Source organism: Trachinotus anak, unplaced genomic scaffold, assembly GCF_046630095.1.
Source record: "Trachinotus anak isolate AG129_WGS33_773 ecotype Australia unplaced genomic scaffold, CSIRO_AGI_Tana_v1 ptg000004l, whole genome shotgun sequence".
NCBI classification, from domain to species: Eukaryota; Metazoa; Chordata; class Actinopteri; order Carangiformes; family Carangidae; genus Trachinotus; species Trachinotus anak.
This window is the reverse complement of record NW_027273855.1, coordinates 11,498,697-11,510,180: the sequence shown is the minus strand read 5'-3', so window position 1 is coordinate 11,510,180 and position 11,484 is coordinate 11,498,697. Positions and strand designations below refer to the sequence as shown.

Genomic DNA, 11,484 nt, shown 5'->3' with positions numbered 1-11,484 from the left:
AAAAAAGAATCCAAGACAAAGATCCTCAGTGAATAGTTTTTATTAACTCCCTCATTTTAGAAAACACAAATGCACCAAACGATATCATACATGCACAGCTTCAGCATATCAAGATCAGCTGATGTCTTTTCAATGTGAAAACGTTTATGCCACGATCTCACAGAGATCACCTGGACATCAAAATACTGAGGAGTCACAACAGAAAGGCCAAGCGTTGTCACCCAGAGCTGTAATTGTATTCTATCAACAATCTTTACGGAATTACAAATTTTGGTAACTAATTTTTTTTTTTTTTTTTTTTTTTCTATTTTATGATCAATTCTGTCTCTTCTGATCCTGAAAGTAGCAAGACAATTGTAAAGTTGCATTGGTATAAAAAGACAAACTGTGCACTGGCTGACTACCTTGTAACAGGCAGTGGTTGTGTCACTGCACCAAGGCTGTGTGTTACAGCAGCTCCTGTTTTTTTTCAGATTCTGGGTTTGACTGAGAATTAGAATTAGAAAATTGGAAGTAGGACACCACAATTTTGTCTCCCAGTTGGGGGCTCTTAATTCTTATTTTAAAGCAACACTTGACCTTTGTGCAGAATTTTTGGAAGAGAAAAAAGAATCAAACAATCGGGAACCATAGCAAACATTAAAAAAGGAGGAAAATCAAAGTTAAAACATCTCCACAGTACTGATACGTTACAAAACAAAGAGGTTGGCAATGCTTCCCAAGACACAAGTTCATAAACCGTGTAACGTTGTCTTTTTTCAGTTTATATAATCAATAAATCAGCTGGAAAGATGCATTTCCTGTGTAAACACCTGTTAGCTTAACAATGACATTCTGTGATGAAAGAATGGATACAGATTAACCACACGTAAAGCCACAAAAACAACATAACAGGATTCAAAAACTGTTTTCAGAAAGTATTAACACTCATCAGGGAAGAAAACCTTTTGTCTTCACAAAAACTAATTTTATCTTCCAAGTTACACCTGACCTGGCCTTGGTTGGTGGAGCTTTTTTCCATTTGTTGCTTTGCACTGGCATACCTTTGCAATTCGATAGAAAAACTTTCAACCTCCCACACTGACCTCATATTACTCTATTTGAATGTCCGCAAAGCTTTAGTTGCTCAAAGCCCTGAACCATAGCTAAGTACATAAAAAATGAGTTTGAACTATTTTTTTTATTTTTTAGCCGAATGGTCTTCTTGAAAACGCTTTCCCATGACACCGTGGGGTAAGGTAATAACCATGCACATTTATGCTCAGAAACAAAAACACACACACACACACACACACACACACACACACACACACACACACACTTGAATCTTCCTTGTTTCATCTTGATGGGATTGTCCTGATTTAGTCCTCCCTAAATCCTGATTAGTCTTGTGTGGGTGTCATTAGTACCATTACTCCTATGCCTTTTCCCATAGAAGCCCCTCAGGCCTGCTCTAATTTATTAAGATGGTTTAATGTCTGCTAAATCATGGCACATATCAGGCTTTCCATTTGTCAAGTCAGACTGTTAAATAGAGCTTGGTGTTCTGTGCTGACAGATTTCTGATCTATCTACTCCGGCCATTTCAGAGCCATTGAAAGCTAGGGTGAAGCAGGTCTCAATACCTGAGCAGTGGGGTTTCGCTGAAATACATAAATGAACAATGACAACACATACCACATAAAAAAGCCCAATACGACTGACGACAAAGAACAGAATCACAAAGTAGTAAAACACAGCTGACCATACATTTTGCCAAGTAACGCCTAAGCTGGTGGCTAGATTTCAATTATCAGACTGGCACAATTGGCAGCACTTAAGACCTCTTGTCTCGACTGCAATGGCTGATGATACACGTTAACTGGCACTAGCTGTGTGCTGCCCAGATGGATGCAGTCTAAGGCTGCAGCTAATGACTATTTCATTACTGATGGATCAGACAGTTGTATTTCCTATTTATAGTTCAGTCTCTAAAATATCACAAAAGAGTGAAAAACGAGTATCACTATTTCCCAGTGCCCAAGGTGACGTTTTCAAATTGGTTGTTTTGCTTGACCCAATGACTGCATACAACATGAAAGCTTCCCAGAAATGTAGCCAAAACCTCTTGATATCCCCCTGGAGGCTGACTATGGTATAGGTCATAAACCTCGGGCCCTCCATATAAGCAGATGGGACGTGAGTCAAAATAAAAAATCAAAGTATATGTCAAAAAAATTTTCCCAAAGATGGTCTTGTGATGCTAATGCATGTTCAAGTAGTTATTTCTCTCCTAAGTTTGGTTTTAATTAATCATTTGATATGAGTAAAAGTGGTGTGATGTTATGATTGACAGCTGTGACTGACTTGTGATTGAGCTGGGTGGGTGTATGGGCAGGACCTCAACCCTGCAGCTCCACTCCCTGATCACTGCTGCACAAACTCTGGCTCCACATGACATCACAAGTGCAAGATGGTAGCGCAAGTATCTGGGATATTTAGGCTTCATGTTTGTACAGTGGGAGGAACTGGAGACATGTTGTCCGTCTTTATATACAGTCATTGGTTTGACCAAGTCCAAAACCCAAAGACAAAATTTTCCATTTGACAATATACCATGCCCACTGAGGATTCAGGATTCTGATTGCCTGGCAGGTGTCCCTTTATGTCTGATAACCATTACCAGACATTTTTGACACATGTAATTGTTTACTATTATAAATTACTGTACCAGTGTTAAACTGGTTTGATGAAATAATAGCAACTCAAAGTCTACTTACAGCTTTGCTTTCAACCATGTCTCGCTGTCTTCATTGGCAAATGGAGTTTGCTCATAAAGTTGGTTCAGCTGACACAACAGCCACAGTCAGGTGACTGAAGCAAGGAATTTCAGTCTTGTAATAATCCTTGACAACTTAACAAACTTTTATAGCGTGTGGTTGAAAGCTCTGGATAAAACTAGCAAGTGTCTCTTGAGTTGAGAATAGAGACAGATGTCAAGAATGAACTGCTATTCCCAGTTCTTGTAGTTTATGTACTGTGTTACTTTGAGGTTCGGATACATTCAGTGAAATTACTCTTTAAAGGAATGGTTCAACATTTTGGGAAATGTGCTTATTCGTTTTCCTGCTGAGAGTTAGATGAGAAAATCAATACCACTCTCATGTCTCTGCATTAACTGTGGGGCCGACCATCCCACAAGCAGTTCTGATGAAGTATGCTGGCCTCCTATTGATTCAACAAACAAAGATACAGCGTGTTAATTAGTAAGCTTCATAGGTGCTGGTGGGCGTATTTGTGAACACTGGACAAAGCCAGGCTAGCCGCCTCCAGCCTTTATGCTATGCTAATCTAATTGATTCCTGGCTTTACCTCCATAGTTATCGGACAGATGAGAGACTGGTATTGATCTTCTCATCTAACTCTAAATGTGATTTCAGACGTAGTACAGATTTGAACTCTGCTGTAGCCTGACATTATATGACGTGATATGAGTTAGGAATTTGTTTCACTTAATGCTATAGAAGGTCTGGAACCAGGCTAAAACACTTAGTCCAGCATTGTGTAAAATAACCTCTTCCTCCTATCAGCTGCGTGCTGCTTAGCTGCAGCAGCAATTCTAAGATACAGGTATTACTGTGTATTTCATGATATTACTGTAGCAGCAGAAAAGTGAGATAAAAATGTTACACAAGTAATTGAATGACTGATATTTTCATTTTGATGACACATAGCAGTTTTGGGGAAAGTGGCCATGGTATAAAGCAGGATAGTACCCTCTAAGTCGGATTCTGAGGAGGTAAATGGATTGTAATGGAACATGCACCTTAGTGGGTTTTATACCCTACGTCAAACACAGAGGAAAGGAGCAAATGCTCATATTAGAGAAGCTGGAACCAGTGAATGTTTGTCATCTTTCCTTGATAAATGACTTAAATGATTGCTGTTGATTATTTTCTGTTGATTGTTCAGCACTAGCGTTGAAGGAAATACACTGGTTGCTGTACACCTCTCCCACTACAGTTGTATACAGGCAAATGTAATCATTGTAAATGCAGAGGAGTAAAGTCCAATCCATCAATCAGCAGGCTATCACAATAACTGGTCTGAGGCTTTAAAACCTTCAGGAGCCCTCGTGGTACATTCAGCCTTCCACAATCAAATGATAGAAGGTAAATGGCTAACACTGGCACTGTGGGCTATTTTATGAGTTTCATCCGGGGCACAACCAACTTTTTATGGAGCACGTAAAGATGAGGATGGCTGCAGTATGTCCTGAAACACTAAGTATCATTGGCTAGAGTCAATAAGTGGCGCCATTACAAGAATCTCCAAAGGCACGGGCACGGGCGAATGAACATGTTCCTGCTCGCCAATTAAGATGTAGAGAGGAAAACCGAAAATATTCAAAAATACAAAATACAACTTCTCATCACGGCCCTCTGCACGGTACACTGAGAGCGTCAATAATAAGAACCTGTGAGGAGTAAAATGTTGAGGAAAGCATGTAGCTATCTTAGCAATCACAACAAGAAGGCTGAAACTACTTTGGCACATGAATGGAAGTAAGGCATCTGTATCATTCTAGAGTCCAAAAAAAGAGTTGAAATGGAGCATTGTTCCCAACCAGCAAAAATGTCAAAACAAAAAAAAAAACAAAAAAAAAAAAAAGCTCAAGCATTTACTGTTTAGCAAGTATCTGACAGCACACTCCATTCTTGTGCTGTTTCACACCTGCAAACTAACACTGCAAAATAGTATGGTGTCACCTCCAAAAGAGAGAAAAAAAAGTTGGCAACTGTCACGAGTTAAAGAAAAAAAATAAAACAATACTGAACGCTGAAAAAGAGCCGAGTCCTGTCACTGTGTCACGACGTTGACCTGAATGTTGATATTGCAATGGCGAGGAGCAGAGAAAGGGGGGAGATGTCCACACTCCAGGCTCTCGAGCCACGGGCACTCATACCTGGAAAATACACACACACACAAAAAAAACAAAAAACAAAAAAAAAAAACATGACAAACTGATGTTAAAACCTGCTGGATGAGGCTGATGCTGCCGGCAGCAGCACCGACACTTTAGGACATAAATCTGAAAAACTCTTATCTTAAAGATTCAGCTCCCTGTTACCTGTTGATACAACTGACAACAGATTTGATGAAAATTAGAGACTTGGTTTTCCAAAACATTAAACATGCACGCTTACGTTTCACAGGGGTACTTCAAAAAAACTTTAATCCTTGGCTTGTCTTTGTGATTGTAAGTAAAAAATGTATTAAGGACGGTGGACGTAAAGAGACCAGAAGCCTAATGCAGTTAGCTCTGATCATTAGTTTCTCATGTATGATTTAAGTGAGTCAATTAGCTCTTTGGAGATCACTGACTGCTTTCCTGTAGTGACATAATACCCATATAAAACCACTTCTTGCATAAAAATATATATTACTGATGCAAAAGAAACCTCCTAAACCACTTCTGATGTCTCCAAGCAACTAGTGTCTGTAAACACAGCACTCTGTTTTGCCTGCTAATGTGCTTTGCCCACATATATTTGTCTGCAATATCCAAAGAATCTCTGGGAAAAAAATGAGCCAATTTTTTCAAATGAAATTTAAAAGAAAAGCCAGCATGGAATTCTATGTCTCTCAACTGCTGTTCTCAGGGATTCAACACAGAATATCAACAATGCAAATTAGCATTTAGAGCAGAAGAAGACCCACCCTCCGCCGGTGGTGTCCCACAGGACAGTAATAGCATCTAGTAAAAGAGGAAGTCAACCTCTGCGACAGAGATGGATTGTGCTGCATATTTCAGCAAAATATAAGGCTGGAAGAACCCAACAGGGGTGGCTGGGGACACGAGTAATGGTGAGTCAACAGAGGACAAAATGTTCCTGTCAGGTTTAAAAAGTGTTAAGTGGCTTCATTCACAAGAGTGGGCAAATAATAAAAAAAAAGATGCTCTGAAAGATTGAGGCCCCAGTGAATCTTAATGCCAGATTTTGCCATTCTTCTCTGTTTCTCTGGAACATGGTGGCACCTACATATTTCACCGCTGCAGCTGAAGACAGGGAACCTTGAAATAACTGCTTTTGAATTTCATCAGTGAGAACCGAAATATGCAGCCTTTGTGTATTTTTTTTCCAGATGAGCCAGCCAAACTGAAGCATTACTTGAACTTTCTATTTTTAACCACATACCCAATGGAACTTGATAAACCCCCAACAACAAGCTTACTTAATTTGTGGATTCGTATGGGATCCGAGGCCGGGCCCAGCCCCCCTTCACTCAGTGTCTGAATGTGGATGATGTAGTCGTCGTCATCCTCGGGGAGGGTCAGCTCTGCCGTTGAATTGGCTGTTGTGAGTGTGTTTACCTCCTTGTGTCTCTGTCTGCTGTATGACAGCTAACAGAGGGAGAGGGGGGGCGACAAGATGGTTGACACATTGTAAATATGTATCCCTAGAGTCTGACAGCTTAGAGGTAGGGTCCATGCTTTCACTCAGTCTGATATATAACAGGAATAAACATGCTACTCTGAAGCACACTGAGAGGGAAAAACTCACTTGGTAGCCTGTAACTTCAGACTCTGATTCCATTGCCACCACAGGTTCCCAGTAAAGAGACAGCTGAGAGCCAATTAGGGTCCATTCAATATTGAGTGGAGGCTGGGCTGGTGCTGCATGATACAAAAATAATTCATTTCTGTATGTCAGCACCGAAACATATTACTGTCACATCATTGCACTGGAATTATCTTGTTTCTCTTATGGGATAATACAACTTCCAAGGATGAGATTAGAAATAAATATTATCTCTACCATCCATCCGACCTCTGGGATATGAGGATGCAAACTAGCCTCAACACATATTAACTTTCTCTGGCAAAAAGAAAAGACCTGATCCAAATCATTCATAGTTTCCACCTCTGAGTTATAATCAGTGTTGACATAAAATCAGACCGCTGAGCAGCAGGGGTGTCGTGCTGCTGCAACTTACGTGGCTTTTTTGTGGTCACATTGATTGCAGGGAGGAAGGGGCCGGTGCCCGCTGTGTTGAAGGCGCTGACTGTTAGGAAATACTGCTTGTCTCCTGCCAGGCCGCTCACCGTGACCGAGGTTTGGTTCCAAGGCACCCTAACCTTCCCCATGGTCTCTGGTTTAGTGTCATCTTCCCAGTATACCACCTATTTGAGAGTGAGAGAGAGAGAGAGAGAGCGTGTCACTGTGGATTTACCATCATATGAGGCTTTGGATTGGAGCAAAATGTGTATGTTGTCGTTACATGTATTTTCTATTACATGCAGTATTTGTAGTTGTTTTTGATGCCTTGAGAGAAATGTGGTGTTGTCAAATCATCGCCTCTGGGTGTATCTTCTGAAGAGAGATCGTTGTTTTCTTTTAACTTTGCAGTAGGATATTAAATCTGACATTACAAAGACTGAATGTACTTTTACAACTCCTGTGAATACTTCACTATTGTTCAGATACCACAGAAAGAGACGCAGTCTAAGTCTCTATTGACTTATCTACTTTTTTATTAATCAATTAATCATTTAATCATTAAAATAATACAAAAAGTAGCAATAATTTCCCAGAGCCTGAAGTGGTGTATTTGTCCAATCAACAGTCAAAAACCTGAACGTATTAAAGTTACATTGATATCAAATACAAAAGCAGTAAATGCTGAGGAGCTTGGAGCGGTTTAGACTTTTTGCCTGATAACTGCAACAATGTATCAATTATCAAAATTAACAACCAAGATTTTTATGTCGATCGACTAATGGACTTATTGTGTAATCACTTCAGCACTATAATACATCAATCTACGTTGTGCAAAATGGCATGTGATATTTATTTTCCTTTGATGAAATCTGACTCATTAAAGTATTTAAATAGTAATACTGCTGATTAAGTTCCACCATCCACTTTTTTGTCATTATTATTCAGTGTTTGCTGACATTACTCAGGTAGCGCACATATGAAATGGCACAAAGGCTTACTTTCCCAGATGGAAATATTGAAACATCTTTGATTTTACTGAGCAAAAGAATAACAACATCTTACATTGAAGCCCTTTGATCACCCTGATTATTCAGTGGGAAGCATGCAGATGAAGCAATCAGGCTGTCCCAGTTTTTGAAGGCAAGAGAGCGCGTTATCAGTGGCTCTGGGTTTAAAATGTAATAGCTGAATTCCTATTTTATTTAGAGAACCACGATAAGACTATAGATCGATTACCCATAGTGCTGCAGTGTTATCAACCGCAGGCAGTTTTTGGCATCATGGCACAGGTACTGCAGCACAGGCTATCATGAAACTCAGTATCATGATATCCAATTAAATAACAGCATGTGGACAGGCAATTTTCTTTTGTTCTCTTGAAAACCCTCTGACATGTTTCTGTCATGTTGATACAAAGAACTGTATAATTTTGGCTACTACATTCACCCAGCTGAAACAGCCATTTCCATGGCAACGCAAAGTTTGGAAATGATGGCTTCGAGGTACAACAAGGGTGGTGACAAGCATGTGAACTGTGTTGTGTGTGATTTCTATTTCCATTTAAAAGAGTAAAATGTACCTCATAGCCCAGAACCCTTTCAGGGGTGAAGGAGAGAGCCTGCCAATTCACCTCAATCTCAGAGGCTGAGACACTTCTGGCCCAAACTCCTGCTGGCATCCCACTTGGCTCTGAAAACAGACAACGGGAGACTGAGCTCTGCTGCCTTCCTCCAACAGCAGTGAGACAAGCAGAACAAATCTCTTCAATTTTATATTTATAACTGTGCGGCATTCTTGTTGATCTCTGCTTGGGTGAATCATCACACACAGGTGCTGCTGGTAAATAGACCAACACTACACTACAGGCTGACCTCCTCTCAGCATGTTGAGAGGTACCATAGATCTAAATGCCAACCGGGATTCACTTTGGCATAGCTATTCAAAAGAGGGCTGATATTTGGAGGTAATCAGCCTGTCCTTACATACTGTACATGTGCTACCTTTTTTACCTTAGTTTTCTCCCGTATTTTACTTTTAAAAACATTTATTTCTATTATTTATTTTATTGCGCGAGTCTTTATTTATCAAGTGCTTTCAGTCCAGTGGAAGGAGTAAAATCACTTTCATGATCTTTGTCCTTTTAAACAAAAGAAAAAGCTTTGAAGCTTTGCACAAATCCCACTCGTGTTCATCGCCTTACCGATCTCTGCAGAGTAAATGGTGACCACAGGGCTGAAGGGACCCTGTCCTTTGCTGTTGTAAGTGCCAACCTTGACATGGAATGGCGAGAAGGGCGCAATGCTGTCGTTGCGGTACACATAGCGTGATGCACCGGGGGCAGAGGTGGCCACATGAGTCCAGCTAACTTCTCCGAAGGCGCGGAAAGCAATGATGTAACCAAAGCTCTCACCATTCTGTAGTTCTTCGGGGACAGGCTGAGAGTGAAACACAAAACTATAGTGATATTAAAACATATACAAACCACTCACGTTCACCCCACTGCTGGGCTGACACAATCACCACCCACTCTCATGGTGCCAAAAGAAGTGCATGACCCACAAATTGCTTTTGTGACCCACCTGACGAAATGAAATGAGCAGTAAAATGCCGTTAAAAAAAAAAATCTGAGCTCATTACAGAGAGTCCGCACAGCTTTTAAAGAAGAAAAGTTATTCCTGCATTTAATGAAATGAGAAAACTCTAATAATGAGATAGCTTTGGCCACCTAATGACTTCTTCAATATCTACATTATTTTTCAGCTACCCAAGCTCATTTCATCGCTAGTTTCGAGCATTGTAGATTTGCCTGAACAACAGTAATTCACCATAGATCCAAGCCTTACAAGTGACAATAACTGTCAGCTTCAATGTTCTGCTTGTGCATACTTTGCTGCTGCCTTACATGCAGACTCTTTAACTAAGAAATTACAATGACTGCAGCGCCAGACTTCAATTGACCCAAAATTTATGACACCCACAGGCCAAACAGAGCTGGAGCTTTGATTTAGCGAGAAATATTAAGCACCTCACTCAAGAATGAAAAAAAAAACAAACAAAAAAACTGCAGACTGTAACAGACTGTAACATAACACTGATGACTTACCTCCCATGTGATGACCAGTTCAGATCTGCTTCCGCCTCCTCCACCCACGTCACCTGGCGCCGCATCAGGAACTATACAACACAGACCTTGTTCACACCTCCATACAAGAAACACTTCAGGCTTCATAAAAATATAAAAAAGAAATAGTGCTAGAATCTTAAACAATATGCCGTTTTGCAGATTACAGATTCAGCTTTTAATATTTATTGTCTGATTCGGCCAAATGATTTCGGTGAAATATGGAATGGCATTTTTTGTACCTGCGTCCTCTGTCCTGGTCTTGACAGACACAGGGCTGGGTTCTCCGACCCCAACACTGTTCTTAGCCAAAACTCGAAACTCATACTCCACCCAGGCATTGAGGTCCACCACAGTGGCTGTCAGTGTGTTCCCATCGATTACCTCAGGGACTAAAAAACAAAAAACATACAGTATATACATAAGAAGAACACACACATAAAGAACACAGCAAGAGAGCCAAATCTAGACAATATTACAAAATAAAAGAAATATAAAAAATTAAAGAAAAATACAAATCAAAGACAAATCTGGTGAATCTAGACTAGGAACCGATAAGTCTATGCTCTGGTTCATGGGGCCTAAAAGGACTTGCCTTCCTTACCTTGTGTTATGCATCAAAATCTTTAAATAAGATAAGATAATAACCCTTAAACTGACATGCAAGTGTGGAGATGCTACTTCAGTACAGGGAAATCTGCAATGTGGCTGCTCCCTGCAGGGTAAGGTAAGGTAAGGTAAAGTGATGTAAAAGGGTTAGCAGCATGCATTGCTGTCTGCAACAGTGCCTTCTTTGATACTAACTCTAGGGAAGTTAGCTGTATGCTATCTGCCTTTTGAAAACAGCAGCTTGGTACTGCTGAAAATGATGCTAATGAGATCGGTGAGACTGAAGCGAAACAGGGAAGTCGTGGGCTGCAAAACCAAAACAATGAGTTCAAAGACACGAAAAAAAGTGGAGAGTTTAGGGGAACTGGTGATCATTATCTTTGGGTTCATCATTATAACTGACCTCTTTCTCATCAAACAAAGTCATCTGATCCTTTGTTAATATAAGGATACTGGTTATAGCAGCTTTAACTTATTTTTTTTTCTTTCTTTCTTGCTAAGTTGATTGTAACTGACTATCGTGTGTTGTATTGTGACATCATTTATTTTGTGGTTAAGTACTGCTCTATTTTCAATGTCGTGTATATGATTTTTGTAAGACATATCAATTTTCTTTACTGATGTCCTCAGAAAAAAAACATTTGCATCAACATTTGGTGAGGAAGAACAGATAAAAAAATGTGCTGTTTCTGGCTCATTTACAGTTCTGTGTTTCTTTAATCAGAAGCAGTAGCCTTGTCAAACTAATGAAATAAATAAATACACTTCATT

General features: G+C 40.0%; 1 protein-coding gene across 2 annotated transcripts in view; it reads right to left on the bottom strand.

The window, feature by feature from the left end:
• Positions 1 to 24: 24 nt before the first annotated feature.
• cntn3a.2 (contactin 3a, tandem duplicate 2) overlaps positions 25 to 11,484 on the bottom strand; it is a 34,182-nt gene continuing 22,722 nt past the window's right edge. For both annotated transcript variants that reach the window (XM_071475888.1, XM_071475887.1), the window contains exons 16-23: positions 10,347 to 10,496; positions 10,087 to 10,157; positions 9,184 to 9,418; positions 8,563 to 8,672; positions 6,979 to 7,165; positions 6,546 to 6,658; positions 6,217 to 6,385; positions 25 to 4,945 (exon numbers count right to left, since the gene is read on the bottom strand). In XM_071475888.1, the coding sequence (XP_071331989.1) occupies positions 4,848 to 4,945; positions 6,217 to 6,385; positions 6,546 to 6,658; positions 6,979 to 7,165; positions 8,563 to 8,672; positions 9,184 to 9,418; positions 10,087 to 10,157; positions 10,347 to 10,496 (1,133 nt within the window). In that variant the 3' untranslated portion in view covers positions 25 to 4,847. The remainder of the gene's footprint in view (positions 4,946 to 6,216; positions 6,386 to 6,545; positions 6,659 to 6,978; positions 7,166 to 8,562; positions 8,673 to 9,183; positions 9,419 to 10,086; positions 10,158 to 10,346; positions 10,497 to 11,484) is intronic.